The sequence below is a fragment of the Perca fluviatilis genome, chromosome 6 (assembly GCF_010015445.1).
Source record: "Perca fluviatilis chromosome 6, GENO_Pfluv_1.0, whole genome shotgun sequence".
NCBI classification, from domain to species: domain Eukaryota; kingdom Metazoa; phylum Chordata; class Actinopteri; order Perciformes; family Percidae; genus Perca; species Perca fluviatilis.
Genome location: NC_053117.1, coordinates 19,086,657 through 19,102,926, shown reverse-complemented (window position 1 = coordinate 19,102,926; position 16,270 = coordinate 19,086,657). Strand labels below are relative to the sequence as shown.

At 40.8% G+C, this 16,270-nt stretch overlaps 2 protein-coding genes across 2 annotated transcripts; one reads left to right on the top strand and one right to left on the bottom strand.

Moving 5' to 3' along the window:
• The first annotated feature begins 452 nt into the window (after positions 1 to 452).
• Positions 453 to 2,683, top strand: ficd (FIC domain protein adenylyltransferase). Its single transcript, XM_039803829.1, is given in 4 exon segments — positions 453 to 1,065; positions 1,401 to 1,686; positions 1,688 to 1,818; positions 1,821 to 2,683. Coding segments are annotated over 4 exon segments (1,347 nt in total). The 5' UTR covers positions 453 to 794; the 3' UTR covers positions 2,480 to 2,683.
• Positions 2,684 to 3,322: 639 nt separating this feature from the next.
• On the bottom strand, positions 3,323 to 15,130 carry sart3 (spliceosome associated factor 3, U4/U6 recycling protein). The gene is made up of 19 exons (XM_039803828.1): positions 14,891 to 15,130; positions 12,429 to 12,555; positions 12,224 to 12,328; positions 11,949 to 12,133; positions 11,588 to 11,693; positions 10,713 to 10,837; positions 10,444 to 10,599; positions 9,643 to 9,781; positions 9,377 to 9,484; positions 9,078 to 9,155; positions 8,875 to 8,933; positions 8,334 to 8,443; positions 8,106 to 8,218; positions 7,939 to 8,015; positions 7,681 to 7,852; positions 7,119 to 7,573; positions 6,558 to 6,710; positions 5,788 to 5,972; positions 3,323 to 5,677 (listed from the first exon to the last, which is right to left on the bottom strand). Exons 1-19 carry the CDS (start codon positions 15,086 to 15,088, stop codon positions 5,485 to 5,487), a joined length of 2,844 nt encoding a protein of 947 aa, XP_039659762.1. The 5' UTR covers positions 15,089 to 15,130; the 3' UTR covers positions 3,323 to 5,484.
• Between the last annotated feature and the right edge of the window lie 1,140 nt (positions 15,131 to 16,270).

The following is a 16,270-nucleotide window of genomic DNA, read 5'->3' as shown; positions in this document are numbered from 1 at the left end:
CCAACACAGTGGGCCACCTGACACATTTAGTCATCATAAACTCTAAGAGACGCACATTTGAGCTGTCTAGTTTAGTAGTATTAATTAGCTGCAGCTCTATGTGGATATGTTGCCCTGAGTTAAACCTCTCAGGTAATCCTTGCTATTACTGTAACTAGGCAACACAACATAAAAAGTATTTTATAAGTTGTATAATTACATTACACAATACATCTATGTATTGCATATCATTTTACCAACAATTATGGATGTTTTGGATGTTTTTCTAGATTGGCAAATAAGCTGGTATGGTGTGTAATCATGGATGTACTGCGTTGGAGTAAGTGTTGCCTGAAAGGCTAAAGTTAGGGCATAGGAGTCTCTTTTTACCCAATCAGAGACCGTTACGACCCACTTGTTGTTTTGCTGCGTTTTCAGCCAATCGGCACCACCCTTCATTATAGTTTTGACCAATGACATTCCAGCATGTTCACACGTTCAAAACCGAGGAAGTCGATGATGTGTATATTTTGTACTTAACTACCGACGCCGACTAATCGTTAACTTTGTCGATGTTTTGGAGTTTTATTTTGGAGTCACATACACGCGACAGGGAGCTAAGTTGACCTCGCTAACGTTAGCTAATTTACGAGCTGTTACAGTTAGGTGACTGAGCTGACAGTGTTGGTACTGGGCATGCTGTAATGTTGACCGTGTTTTCGCTGCTTTCAGCCGCCCTTCGGCTCTCCTAGCCGGGGTGGACATACATGGGGAACCGTATCACTAGAAGATGGAGGGTTTAATCGAGGATCGTCATGGCTGCTGTGACGGTGTGTCGTTACACCAGCGGCCGTTTCCTCGGAGGATGGGGCCCGCTGCTGTGTGTCCTCCTCGGCTCTCTGGTGGCCGTCCTGATGCCCCTGGTGGGGGTGGAGGACCAATGCTGCGCCGCCCTGAAGGGCTTCGCTCAGCTCCGCTGCCACCTGTGGGGAAGCTCTCAGCAGCCTCCAGCTGTGCAGTCTACCAGCCTCACTGTCCCCTTTACTGCCCTTGATCTGCTGCCTCTGAGGTCCAAGCCTAGCAAAGGTAACTTTACAAGCAATAAGAGATGCGTGTACTCATTCACAGTCCTACTCAATACCATATGTTAACGACAAGATTAGGTGTATAGTGCAGCATAAATGGACCACATGAGGATTTCCCTCCATTCATTTCCCATATATTTTTATTCTATAGATTTGTCAAAAATACAGAGCATTGTAAATCAGTGTCAAATACAGTTAATTTTATATAGTTATATAATAATCACAGCTGGAATAGGGATCTTGATATCATATGTATTTTCATATTGTCCAGCCCTGTACATGCTGCATTATTACCTCTATACTGTTTCACATGTGTCCATTGTGTTCTGATTGCAGAAATGGAGCTGGAGGCCAAGGCGGCGCTGCAGCTGGCTCTGGAGATGAAGAAACTGGGGAAGAGGGAGAAGGCTCACAAGCTGCTGGTGCATGCACTCAGCATGAATCCGGACTATGTGGATGCCCTAACAGAGCTGGGGACCATTCTGGAGGAGGAGAAAGATGTTGTCCAGGCAGACCACCTCTACACTAAGGCCTTGGCCATCTCACCGTGTAATGAGAGAGCTCTGGTCAGCCGGGACCGAACTCTTCCCTTGGTGGAAGAGATTGACCAGCGTTACTTTGGACATTGGGCACAAGGTCAAGGCTGCGGCTTATTCCAATACAATAGAAGGCAACTACGCCACTAGGCGAAGACCTACATACCACCACCGTGCTACACAAGGCCAAGGCCGCCAACGCTGCCGCTTGTCTGAGATCCTTACATCATCCAGACGCTTGCCGCGTTATGCCACCCGCTGAAGAGCCTGCAGGAGCAGAATGAGGCCATCGGAGTGGATGCAGCCATGAAGTACATCAACACCACACTGTTGTCCAGATCAGGAACCATGACTGTCAGTGACATCCTGGAGATTCACCGGCGAGTGCTTGGCTACGTGGACCCTGTGGAGGGAGGGAGGCTGCGCACCAGCCAGGTGTTTGTGGGCCATCACATCCCCCCACACCCTCGGGACCTGCAGAGACACATGCAGGAGCTGGTTCAGTGGCTCAACTCTGAGGAGGCCCTGCAGATGCACCCTGTGGAGTATGCAGCTCTCGCCCACTACAAACTGGTGTATGTGCACCCATTTGTAGACGGCAATGGCCGCACATCCCGGCTGCTCATGAATCTTGTTCTCATGCAAGCGCGATACCCACCGATCACCATTCGCAAAGAACAAAGGGCTGAGTATTATGCAGCTCTAGACACAGCCAATGAGGGTGATGTGCGGCCCTTCATTCGCTTTATAGCCAAATGTACAGAGATGACATTGGACACATTGTTGATTTCTACCACAGAGCACGCTGTGGGGCTGCCGGGAGCCAGTCAGGACCAAGCCTGTCCCGACTGCAAACAGACCATCCCGATTCACAACTGAGCTGAAGACAGGGAGAGAATCTAAAAGTTCTTATTACGTGTTGAATTGCCTTGTCCTGGCCATACCCCACCGGTATCCCACCCATGCTTCAGTTTGGGTTGTAGACCTGCTGAATTATTTGAAACTGTTGCAGGATGTTGAATTGAAATTGGATTTTGCCATTTAGGTTTGCTTTTTAATTAAAAGAAACCTTTTCCCACTTTATTTTTTTTGGTTTGTAACCAAGTTTTAAAGTGCTCATATTATGCTCATTTTCAGATTCATCATTGTATTTAGAGGTTATATCAGAATAGGTTTACATGGTTTAATTTTCAAAAAACACCATATTTTTGTTGTCCTGCACATTGCTGCAGCTCCTCTTTTCACCCTGTTTGTTGATCTCTCTGTTTTAGCTACAAAGTGAGGCATCACACTTCTATTCCATCTTTGTTGGGAGTCACACATGTGCAGTAGCTAGGTAAAGACAGTCAGAAGCAGAGTATGAGGGCTTGCCATGGACTTTGGACTTTTTCACTTTGTAAACTTATAACGTGCACAAAATAGATATATAACACAATAAAGGAAAAGGAAAAAGCCAAAAAGCATAATATGAGCACTTTAATGAATTTCCATGCCCATTAGAATACAGTCTGAAGTTTGATTATTGGTGATGTGAAGAGGAAAAAAGCTTTATTATGTCGTTTGAATTGAGATGCTTCAGTGCGGAAACATTTAGGTTAAAGGTGATTTTTCAGCACTTTCATGCGTTTTATTTATTTTAAAATAAAAGTGTTCTATTAACTTTCATTATGTCTTCAAGTTGTAAAATGTTTTAGAAGCTGAAAGTGACATACTGGGATCAAAGATGATTTACATGACTTTATTAAAACAAGTTTTAGGCCAGAAAAAAATACATGACTTTTTTCTTTTTTTTACAGGACCCAAAAACACAGGGTAAAGTGGTAGATAATGAAACAATCAGGTAGATAAATACTGTGATAGAACACAAGAAAACTCCATTTATTATTTACCTCTATATCAAATTCAAAACATTGACTATAGAAATTATGCAAAACAACAGCAATGCACACATACCACCTTTAGTACTGGACATAAAAAGGAAGGTGACTCTAGAGACCAACATATTTAGATTTTTTTTTTTTTAGATTAGGCCACAGTGGTGAGAGCAATACATATAGCTTGTATTCCATCAGTTTCAAAAACTTAGATTTATATTAATTACAAACTATGGTGACCTTTTTGAATTAGCATACTTAACATTATGTACACAAACAGAATTGTTAATATCCAAACAAGAAGAGTCGATGGCCGTAATAAATAGATATGGAAAAACCGCATAGATTCTCTTAATTTATACACAGTATGTGTATATGACATCAATAGACTCTTTACCCAGAATGCTTAAGAGCTGTCAGCCATGTGTGGCTCATCTCATACCAAGATCATTCAGAGGATAAGATCAACTCTACCGATTACAAAGAAAACCAGGTCCAAACCACATTTATAAAACTGTACTTAGGTTTCAGTTTATAACATTCTAAGGATTCACTTTTACAGTGTACACACAACAGAGTTCCACCTGTACTTTCTAGCATTAATAGTTATATTTTAACTCTTTCATTCAACACATTACATCAATGGACTTCTGCAGGGCTGCAAGTAACGGTTACTTCTATTATGGATAAATCTGGTGATTATTTTCTTAATTGCTCGGTCAACAAAACTTGAGTAAACTGAAAAATGCTCATCGCAAATTCCAGGAGTCTAAGGTGATGTCATCAAATGTATTTTGTCCTGTCAATAGTCTAAACCCCAAATACATATACATCCACAAATAATCCTCACATCTGAGACCAGAAATATAAATTTGACTTAAATAATTATCAAAATAGTTGCCAATTAATTTTGTCGATTAACAAATCATTGCGAGCTCGACTGTTGGGCATGCAGCCACCGAAGCAGCCAAAGATTTCTTCAGCATCATTAACACCCTGCTTACATGTGCACTCCTTGAGTTACACCAGGTCAAGGGAATATGGTTCTCCCTTTCAGCCCATAGCACATAAATCAGACCGATATCTAAAACAATATAAGTGATTTGATGATGGATGGTTTTACCATGAACAGACCGGTCACATTAACAGTGATGTTTGAAAACAGAGAAATCATGAGAAAGTATACTTGGAGCAGTTCAGTAAATACTAGAAGTGATATCAAACGTAAGCAGTGGGACATGATTTCATACTGTAAGAACATGCCCTCATGCCAGGATAAAGCCAATTAACTAATACTAACTTAATGGACACTCTATAGCATCATGATATTTATGATTAGTAGCAGATGGTTTTATGTCAAAATAATGAATTAATTTACTATACAGTCAGAAAAAAGGACATTGCTAGCCTTGTTAACTTTGTCCTCAGAGGTTAAAATTATTTACACAACAAAAATCCTAGCTATCCTAAAAATATCTGGAGAATGTCTTTTAATCACTGTAGCACATCCAACTTCTGTACAAACACACACACGCACACACACAAACAATCTATATTACACCACATCTGAACTTTTGCATATAACCTTTTTAAACAACATTCACAAGTTTGGCTGTTTTGAGAGAAAAAATACACTCCTATATGATTCTCTCAGATTCCTTTCACATTATACAACAAAAGAAGACACTTCGCAACATGAGGTGTACAATTTTAGATACAGTATATTTACACACAAATATGATACACTTTTCTTTATAAAATAGCCGGCCAACCACCTTCAACAAACAAAACAAAAACTGTCACACTGGTGAAAAGTCTTGAGCAAAAAGGCTTTCCCACGGAGAGCAGGAGCTCAGCGATTAAGGCAAATTTCGCACAACGGATGATGAGAACAGGACTGAGATTAAAGGGAAGGCGGGTAACTAATTACAGAAAAATCACTAACACTGATTTTTAAGGACACAAGACGGCTTTCAGTGTGAAGACGGCCGTAATTCTCTCTCCGTCTTCTCACTTGCTGAGAAGCATCCTGGCAAAGTCTGAATTTGACAAAGGTTTCGTCTCCCCGGCTGCATTCACTACTGCGCTAGCAGTTGCTGGCACCTGCTCAGCCGCGGTCCCGTTCTCGACTTTGCTTCCAGGCCCACTTTGTCGGTGCAGGGAACGAGGGAGTAATGAGAGCTGGGTGCGTCCTCTGCCTCTCCTGGGAAAAAAAAAACAAACAAAAAAAAACAGTATAGTTACACATCAGAGAACGGCAGACTTTCAGAACATTTCAGTTGGCATGAAAGAGAAATGCGTCCATAAACTTACGATCCAAAGACCTGGCGAGGCATCATGTCTGTGGGCCTGTTGGAACCAGGTTTATCCATCATATTTCTGCGAGGAGGGTTACTTATAGCAACACAGATTTTGTTGTCCCCTACATTCATGCCGTCCATTTTCAGAACTGCCTGAGATGCCTGGGCTTCATCTGCAAACTCAACATATGCCAGACCCTGCAGAACCACAGCAAGAGAGGGTTAAAAACATCAACAGCTGACTCTATACCTGGACTTTGCTCAGCATCTGCATGGTCACAGGTGGTAATCATTAGCTTAATCAGCATGACTATTTTTAGCTAAACATCTGGACACTGTCCTCTTCATTAGACTGGGTAAACCCAGCCCGATCTGCCGGCGATTTGATTTTGCCCTGCAGCTCAGGCTGGAAACCTGTACGTTTATCTATCCTGCTTCAGTTACAATTTTGTGGGGACCAATAATAACTGGCTTATTCACCTGGCGCGCTACTGGCGGGTTTAACACGATGACGACAGAGAAGCGACCAAGCAGCTTCTTGTTTACATTCAACATAGCGGCGACCGAATCGCAGCAACCCGTTGATGCCGCTGTCGCGTCACCCGGATCGTTGGTCTGATTGGTTGAAGGACTATCCAATTGCGTACTGAGTCATCTGAACTATGCCCGTTGATCACGCCTCTTGTGAAGTAGAAAATACAGAGCAGACTCCCCAGACTAATGTTCACTCTTAAAAGATTGAGCTTGGTCTGGTGATAGCCAGACTACCTCTTCATGGCTTACCTTGGGTTTTCCTGAGCGATACGTGACCAGACGAATATCTTTGATGGTGCCATGACTTTTGCAGATTTCCTCCAGTTGCTCTTTAGCGCACGTGAACGGCAGCCCAGAGATGAAGATTTTTTGTTTCTCTATGGTTGTGTTGTATTTAAACACCTACAGGGAAATTAATGTGAAGCGGTCACTACTGCACTGCCCTGCTTCTGCAGGGTTCACCAAGTTAAATGTATGACATTTTAAGACTATTTTAATACCACAGAAGTTAATTCAACACCTGATTTACATTCACACCGGCCAAAGTATGATGGAAAACCAGTACAAACATTATGACCTAAAATTATTGAATATTACTTACACTTTTTCACCTCCCAGATCTATATTACAATAATTCCTAAGGATATAATGAAATGCAACCTAGATAAGCAGTATAAACCAATTAATTTAAGTTCAGAATTTGTAAATTAAATTCAAGACCTTTTTTCAAAAGATTTTTAAGACTTTTCAAGACTTGCATATACTCTGGTTAGAATAAAAACAAACATGTCTACTTGTGTTCATATTTACCTTAAAGTCAGGATTTTTGTTTTTGTCGACACAAGGTGACACAAACATGGGCCTGCCCTCCACCTCCCGGCGGTCCAGCTTTAGAGCTTCAGGGACAGACACTGGGGATTCAAACTGTACATAGCCGTAGCCTTTGAAGGTCCCTTTGTTGCCGAAGACGGGGCGAACCTGTTTGATGGGACCACAGGTCTCAAACTGGGTCCTGAGCTTTGCCTCTGGCTCCTTCAGGGTGTATGCCAGGTTGCTGATGAATACGCTGCTGTTATCGTTGCGAAGCTCTTGCTTGTCATCGCTCTGCTGTTCGCCGGCTGCAGCTCCCTGCTGGGCTCTTTTATTGCCGGGTGGAGGCGGCTTATAGCCAGGGCGAGCGTTCCTCCCAAAGAGTCCTGTCTCGGTCTCCATGTACTCTTCTGTGGTTTGGTCCCCATTTCCTCTGTGCTTTTTAGGCACTTGTTCTATCAGAGGGGGAGGAACAATTAGGAAACATAATTTCTGAAAAGAAAAGTGTAGTTTTTGCTTAAAAATTTAAAAAAGGTTTATCATACAAATGATCTTTGTTTACCAGAGTTATCATTCCACTCATCTTGATAATCATCCTGCTCTGCTTTCCTCTTCTCCCCAACTCGAGATCCCTTCTGGACCTTCCTCTGAGCCTTCTTGTCTACCTTGGTCCTCCGCCGCTGATCGGCTTTCTCTTCCTCTTGGCGAGCGAGGTTGGCTTCTTTCTCAGCCACCTAGCAGATGTGCAGAACGTGGTAACCTTAGCCAACAGCAGCTAAATGATACACCTGTCCAGTACAATGCTGATATGTGCGCCTACCTTTGCTCGTTGCTCATTAATCCTGTTCAGCCGGGTCTCCGTCTTCTGCACTGCCACGTCCCAGTCCTCCAGAGAACCTGTCGCCGAGGATGCAAAATACAGAGACGTACTGTAATTCATGAAAAACTTCTTTACTTTTAGGTGATGTTTTTTGAAGCGGGACTCACCTTCCACCCTCTCGAATGTGAGCAGGACTTCACTCACATGCTCAGGGTAGTCGGAGGTGCACTGAACTGCTCTGTGGAGAGCTTTCCGACAGTGAACAGGGTCTCCGTAAGACCTGCGGATAAAGTAAACAAAAATCAAACACCGTATACAAGTTTTGGCTACAAAAGGTATCAGCACTTCACACTAATTAACCTCTTTTTTTTCTACTCAGACATTGACTGACAGACCTTTCGAGGTTATAGTACTCCAGCCACATGTTGGCATATTTAGCGTTCCCTTTCGTCATGATACTGTCCCACAGTTCTCTGGCTTTTTGGATGTTCTTGCAGTGTAGGGCCTGGTGGGGAGAAAAGAAATAAAGTTATGAGAGGTTTATTTGTGCAGACTATTACTATTACATATTCCATGTGACAGTGAGGTTAAAGAACTTTAAAGATACACATAAAAAGCTATTTCATAGTATAATTCAACTGAAACGGTCACATTTTAAGAAAAGTAAAGTGATGCTATAGTTTAGTAACTGGTCCTGTAGTGCTTTGCCATGTGTCTCAATGGGCCTTAAGTAGTACTCTCATTATGCAAGTACCTCATAATGTAGTTACACACACTTGAACTATTATTAGGTTTAAAATGAACAAGCTACTTGTCTTTTCTACAAGGCAACATGAAAATACATAAAATAAGTCGAGATTAAACACAGGGTTAATAACAATTCAACAAAACAGAAATTCAACTTTTGAAAATGGTTGTCATAGTAACACTGCATACCTCTATCCTTGCCCAGATCTGCATTATGATACAAGAAGGATCTCCACTTTCACCAAATCCTACAGTGACACAAGACAATGAATTATATCAATCCATTTGTTGTCACATGAAATCATATAAAGTACAAGTCCACTGGCATGTAATAAATTAAATAACCGAACTAAGAATACCACAAAAATAAGGTTTGACTCAAATCCACCTACTTTCTTCCACATCTTGTTTCATGTAGTCCAAAGACCGAGAGAAAGCTCCTCGTAGCTCCTCCAACTCTTTACTTGATTCTGCAAAAAAAGAAATAGTTCTCAATAGTTCCAAACACAAAAGACAAATTCTGTTACACACACACACACACACACACACACACACACACACACACACACACACACACACACACACACACACACACACACACACACACACACACACACACACACACACACACACACACACACACACACACACACACACACACACACACACACACACACACACACACACACACCTTTGCTGAAATCCACACGTCTCCTCAGGTAGTCAAGGTGTGCCTGCCAAATTTCCACATAATCTGTCGCCTGAATGAAACCTGCATTCAGCGCCTTCTCAAAAACATCTGTGAGGAAAAGAAAGAAACTACATGATATGACCAACCAAATTTACAATCCACCAGAATAAGGGCCTGGGATATTTCCCTATAAGAAACACACAACTGCATGAAAACAGCAGCAGGGTGGTCATCTGAACAGCTCCTCTCTGCAGTCTAGTTGTTACCTGAGACAGTGTGATGGTCAGCTCCATGCCTCTCCAGAGCTAGCAGGTAGCTCTTCCACAGACCCATGGTCCAGGGACAGTTCCTGACCGCACGTTCATGAGAGGAGAGAACCAAATCTTTGATCTTCAGCTGACGATCCTGTAGAGTCCAGAGAGAACAAATAACTAAATGGTTAGAATGATCTTAAACAAGCTGAACAATTTATTACTGAAGATTTTTAGAGTTTCCGGACATCCCACATTTTCCTTCATCACTTTAAAGTATATTAATAAACTCGCTACTAAACAGTGAGGAAACCAGCCAGACCTTTATCATTTAAATCAGAATCACATTTAATCAAATAGGGACCTGAACACTTAAAACAAGACTTTGAAAAAAACTCTCCATACAAGACACGACTACTTTAACAATTCTGTGGCCACAAGTAAATCCTATAGAATAAAGATGAGAAATATTGTACTCTTTTCAGATTAGTAAACCGATTATCAACCTAATGTATCACTGTCCAAGTTTAGTGTTTACAATGTCAGAAACTACATAAACAAAAAAAGGACATGTTGAAAAAACCCACTGACTATAATGTAGCAAGATAAGCTCAGTGCAACAATTTTGACCATAGCTGTTTAGCCCTGTCTGCCCTTGTTGACGATGGGCTTGGCAAGATAAGGCGCTGAATAAGAGCTGTCAGACTAAGGGGAAATGCCATGTGAAAGGAGTCCAAACTCTACACAGTAAACATTACAGTCTGACCAGGAGCCCTTAAAAGCACAGCACCACACCAAACACTGACCAATACTCACAAGATAGGTGGTGTATTTTGCCCACATGTCTGGTACCAGACAGTTCTCTGCCAGGGTCCGCTCAAAGATAATCTGGATCCGTGCTGGGTCGCCCTCCTTTAGTTCAAAGTCGATGTAGGACTGATACTCTGCCAGTTTAGGAGGCTCTGCTACTATCTGCAGCAAGACAACAGCATGCAGATATTAAGCATTGCAAAAACTATGCTTATTATTTAAACATAAAAAGAAGGACAACTGTACAATCAAAATTATCAATGAAAGTCACTTACCAGTGATTCTTCTAAAGATTTGCACTTGGCCAACTGCTGCAAAGCCTTTTTGTACTGATGTATGACCGTCTCAGCCACCCCATCTTCAGACCACTCCTCATACTCTGCATAGGTGGCTTCCATGTCTACAGAGCAACAGAGAGCAATTCTCAAAGTTTGAAAGGCATTTTTCAAAATGATCAGTAAGAGTACATACACCATGTAAAAGAGTAACATTGAGAAGTACAACTTTGAAGTAAGTGTATTGCAGAAATGTGTACATTTGCAAATGTTTTAATGTATACCGCCTGATCTCGGTGTCATACTTTAGTGAATATTTCAACAGGTGAGATGTTCAGATAAGAAAAGGATTAAAACATTACAGAAATGCCACTCGTCTCCATTCAGCTGAGACAGAAAAAAACAGCACAATATTACTAAACCATCAGGCTCTCACTCGCCCACTCCTGCAACAAACTGAAAGGGCCTGGAGAGGAGTGTTCTCTTTCCAAATACAGTATGTATGGCATTTCGAAAGCTACATTACAACTGTGACTCAACGTATCCCACAAGGCAGCGTTATCTTTATATATGGGGTAATTCACAGTTTTTCAGGTTTTCTGAACTTACCAGACTGTTCTATTATTTGCTTTTGCCCACTTATTTATTATATCCATATTACTGATGATTATTCATCAAAAATCTTATTGTGTAAATATTTTGTGAAAGCACCAATACTCAACACTACAATATCGTTGCAGTATCGATATTGAGGCATTTGGTCAAAAATATTGTGATATTTAATTTTCTCCATATCGCCCAGCCCTACGGCCTCACAACACGAATTCTGCCCGTTTTACAGCAGCCCGTCTGGACGGAAGAGGCGTCATGCTTACCCATTAAGGGGATAGCCAGCTGGCGGCGAAACAGTGTATGGATACGATCAAGCTGAGTTTTCAACAGATCCTGCTCCTCGCGGCTGGGAATCCTGCCAGGGGGAGGCTAAGAGGAAACACAGCAGAGAAAATGGTGTCAAACTTTAGCAAAGGCCCATTTAGTCTAACATAAAAAATTAATTCAGCATTTAAAGTACTTGCATTTATTCTGAGTTAAGTGAGTGGATTATTATTCAAAAACATACTTTGAGACATTATTAACCTGACAGAGACAGACTGATATCGCTTGCAACTATATTATAAAATCAGAGCATACTGTATGTCTGACCGCTGATAAGATCCTTGTGATGGAAACACAAACCTGTACTGTGGACAGAATGACATTCTCAAACTCTCTGTACGCCTCCCACACCATCTGTCCCTTGGTCATGTGAAGCCCCACCGCTGTCACCGCTCTCTCGAAGATGGATCTCACCTTGTCTATCCCACCTGGTGAGCCCATGCCACCAATTGAATACTGAGCATATTCAAGCCAGATATCTGGACCTGGGTAAAAAGTCGCAGGATTATATATTAAGATCATGAAATAACTGAATGTCAAATCAATGGCAGTTAACAATGGTGTGATGCACTCACAAATATAGTCTTTTGTAGCTTTCTCAAAAAGTTCATATACTTTCTCCCGGTTTGACTCCTCCTCAGTCAGACGGATCTCATCCTTGAGCCAATCTAGCCAGATCTCTGCAGGGTTTGATGAAATGTGGTTTCAGTTGCAAATAATGATCTGGGCTACTATCAACTGATACTTGGGAGCCCAAAAGTGTATCAGACATGCACCAACCTTCAGTTAGTGGGAAAAGCTCACTCATCTTCTGCCTTGCCTTTCGCAGACGGGAAAGTTCGCCCTCCTGCTTGAGTAGTTTGATGAGATCCACGTGGCAGTTGTAGTCAAAAGCATTGATTGACAGCTGAAAAATCACACAGAGATTTAAGGGCGGTAAAGACAAACAATACAATTAAACATATCCAAATTACCTCATGCTTCTTTTGTATTTATTTAGCAGTGCTTTAGTACCACTGCCAAAGAAAATGTCATATCTTATTTATGTCACAGATTCAATGATGACATTATCTAATATGTTTAATGACACACTAAAAAGTGGATTCAATATACAGTACTTTGTACTTAGCTTAAGTAGTTTAGGTATACCTAGGTCCTAGCTACCACTAATCTAATGCAGTATACATACATTCTAACTTCATTTTAGGGCTGAAACGACTCGAATAACTCGAATAATTCGATTACAAAAAATCCTCGATGCAAAATGACTGCCTCGAAGCTTCGTTAAATCAATGTTACCAACGTTGTATCGCTGACGGACGGTGTTTCCGCACGGAGCATTATTACTGTCGCGCACAGAGTCGCTGCCTGGCTGCCGATGCATAGAGCTGAAATAGCGAGGGGCTAAGAGAAGAGACATGCTGGAGAAAATGACAGAAAGTGTCCAAAGTTTGGAATAAGTTCAAACGTAATTAAAACTAAAACTCTGTACAGTATGTCTACTGCAAAATCAAACTAGCTTACCACAATAATAGCACGACGTCTAACTTAATCATCCATTCCACGAAGAGGACCGACTAAAGTAAATCACAGAGTCGTATGGACGATGAAACTACACCAAACACAACAACTACCAAAATCAAAGGCAAGAAATACATAGTGGTGACCACGATCTGATGAGCCGACGCGTTGACTATCCCTTCGGAAAAACAGCTGATTGTTGCACATCTCTCTCTCTCTCTCTACGGAGAAACAGCTAATCAACGATCTAATAGCATAAGTGTAACAGAGCTGTGTGACATTATAATCAAATATATAAATGAAAATAGGTTGAGTATAACTAATATTTACATATAGGCCTACTGTATATACACATCAGTCTCAGGTTGAAACTTGTAGTTCTGAAAGTTAAGTTGCACAACTTAATGTAATGTTTGTGTATGTTTAATGTATCCCTTAGTTTGAGGTTGATATCATTTGAAAAAAAAATCTTTAAAAACAATGTAATATGGCAGTTAAATGCACTTAATATGTTTAGTTTTTTGAGAGATGATATTGTAAGCAATGTAGGCAATACAAATGTTGCTTTTTCCGAAAATATTGCTTTTTTCCCTAGTTTGGGTTGTTTAAAAACGCAAAAAAAATTATCCGATTAATCGATCGATAAAGTGCTAGATTAATCGATTACAAAAATAATCGATAGCTGCAGCCCTACTTCATTTCATAAAAGGTGTTGATTCAACTCTATGATAATCTTTGAGGCTGTAGTTTTCTTTATCCCGAGAGGGGATTTGAGTATTTTGTCTATTTATTTCAGTGAGGGACAATTCTCACTGCAATATAAGGCAATACAACTCAACAGCACCACAAACTGCTGCCTCCAATAACTACAAAGTTGACTCAACACCTCTTTAAAACAATTGTAACATCATAACATTCATGAAGGTATTTGTTGCAGGCAGGGTGCCAAATAAATCTTTTGTCCACCAGCCAAATGGCTAGTGAATGTTCAAATTTTACCAGCCATTCGATAGATTACAATTGTTATTTTTGGCTGTTGAGCAGCATTTTGTCTTGTCGATGGTACTAATGTTGTACCCTGGTTGCAGGGCTGTTGAATTACTTATTACTTTTAGCTAACGTATACCTAAGAAACTGAGTGTAGCATACTGCAGTAATGCTATAAACTTGGTTTCTCTTTGCTTTTATAACGTTAGTGGAAGCACAGACTAACAGTATTTACTACTGTACGTCATCAGTGCAACAGAAGTGTTATGGGACGTTATCAATACAACATATTAAAACACTTTACGGGTGATACCCAATAAAGTTAGAACAATACGTACTTTACATTTGCACATGTACTTTATAACTAAACTAAACTGGAAGCTAATGTAATGTCGCACTGGATTGGTATTAAAAAGGCGCGTATGACACGAGACAACCCATTAGCATAGCAGATTAGCAGGTCAGCTAATTACGACAGCTAGCTAGCTACGTGAATTACGTCGTATCATAACGCGTTACGAGCCTATTTAATTGTTTTGGATAACAGTAGCTAACATAAGTATACTATTTAATTTATATTACATCACAGCAGGGCAGAGCAGTTCATAGTTTTAAAGCTGATGGTTCATTGTAGCTGACTGTGTTTACCTTCCATTCATTCTCATTAGCTCGTTGGCTAACGCTAGCTAGTGAACTCAGCTTGGCTCGGGTGTTAGCTAACTGATTAACGTTACCTGCTCCTCCAACCGTTGGATCTCAGCTTCATTTTCTTTCTCGTCTTCCGAAGAATCATCCTCTTCTTCGTCTGAATGTTCTTCTCCCATGCCCTCCTCCGGCTCGTCGCCCGATTCCATATCCCTCTCCTCCATCCCTGCATCTTCCTCCTCCATATCTTGCAACTGCGTTTGCTCTGCGTTGCTTGACGCTGCCATGTTGGAAAAGCTGTCTGCCTGGTAACTAGTGATGTTGCGTGCTGTACCGAGGCTTCGGAGTTTTCCGTGAAGCGCGTATCGATTTTTTTTGTTTGTTTTATTGACAAAATGCAAAATCTGTATACTGGTTAACAACATTAGCACACATATATAAAAATAGTATATGCAAAAAATATATGAAGGACATAAAGTGAGAATATAAAGTACAAGTTACATAAAGGAGTAGCCTACACACAAATAAAAGTATAAAGGCTACAGTCAGATTATTCGGGAAAAACTCTATAGCCTACGTATAGGCCTGCCTATTTTGTGTTTGTAAACAGCAATTGGTCTGTAATCCAAAATCTTACTTTTTTGTTGTTTAACTAACTGAGTGACATAAGTAAATAATTCAGTGTTCTCTTTGTGAATATACAATTTGGCATATAGAATAATGAAATCCGATAAGCGACATTTTACATTTAAAATAGGTGGGAAATTGCTTCCCTATTCTGTTTACAAAATGTAGGCTACATTATTTGTGCCAATATCTGTATTTTAGCAATAAGATAATTAGCAGGGTATATTTTATGTAAAATGTTGTACTTCCTTGCCTTGTTAATAAATACAATACACAGTCCTACTTACAATATAACTTCTAACACAGTTGAGAAACTATTGTTCCTGAAGGAAATTAACAAGTTCTCCCCTACACATAATTTTAATAGTTACACATGCACATTGTCCATTGTCAAGTTTACAAGCACATTCACTGCCCTCTGCCCGGTTAAACCACTGACACTTTCCAGTTTCAGAACACTAATATTGCCCTCCTTAGGAAAACAATTAATTATTATTATATTATTATTATTAGTACAACAGGTGGTTTTGTGTGCACATGAAGCCTCGAGAAATGAAACCTTTTGCGAACCAATTTGCTGGAAAGCTTAAATGCTTCATGTCTGATGTTCTGATTCTGATTCTGAAGCTTTATCTCGCCATCACTACACTGGTAACCTAACCTAACATCGTGAGAGTTGGAGTCGGTATAATACATCCATGGATGGAGTCTGTGCCTGAACAGCTAGTGCCTCTTGCAGGTGTAACAGCTACTGTTAGCCGCTAGTAGGGGCTCCTTCATCGGTGATACCCTGGTGATACCTTCCTTCTTCACTTGTTTGTCAACAAAATGTGGTCGTCCTC

Bases quoted from the DNA above. Each gene is read 5' to 3' on its own strand.
- sart3 (XM_039803828.1), bottom strand. From the start codon at position 15,088: ATGGCAGCGTCAAGCAACGCAGAGCAAACGCAGTTGCAAGATATGGAG. The intron at 9,485-9,642 runs GTAACAACTAGA...TTTTCCTCACAG, and splicing joins TGACCATCACACTGTCTCAG to ATGTTTTTGAGAAGGCGCTG. The intron at 8,444-8,874 runs GTATGCAGTGTT...TCTCCCCACCAG, and splicing joins AGATCTGGGCAAGGATAGAG to GCCCTACACTGCAAGAACAT.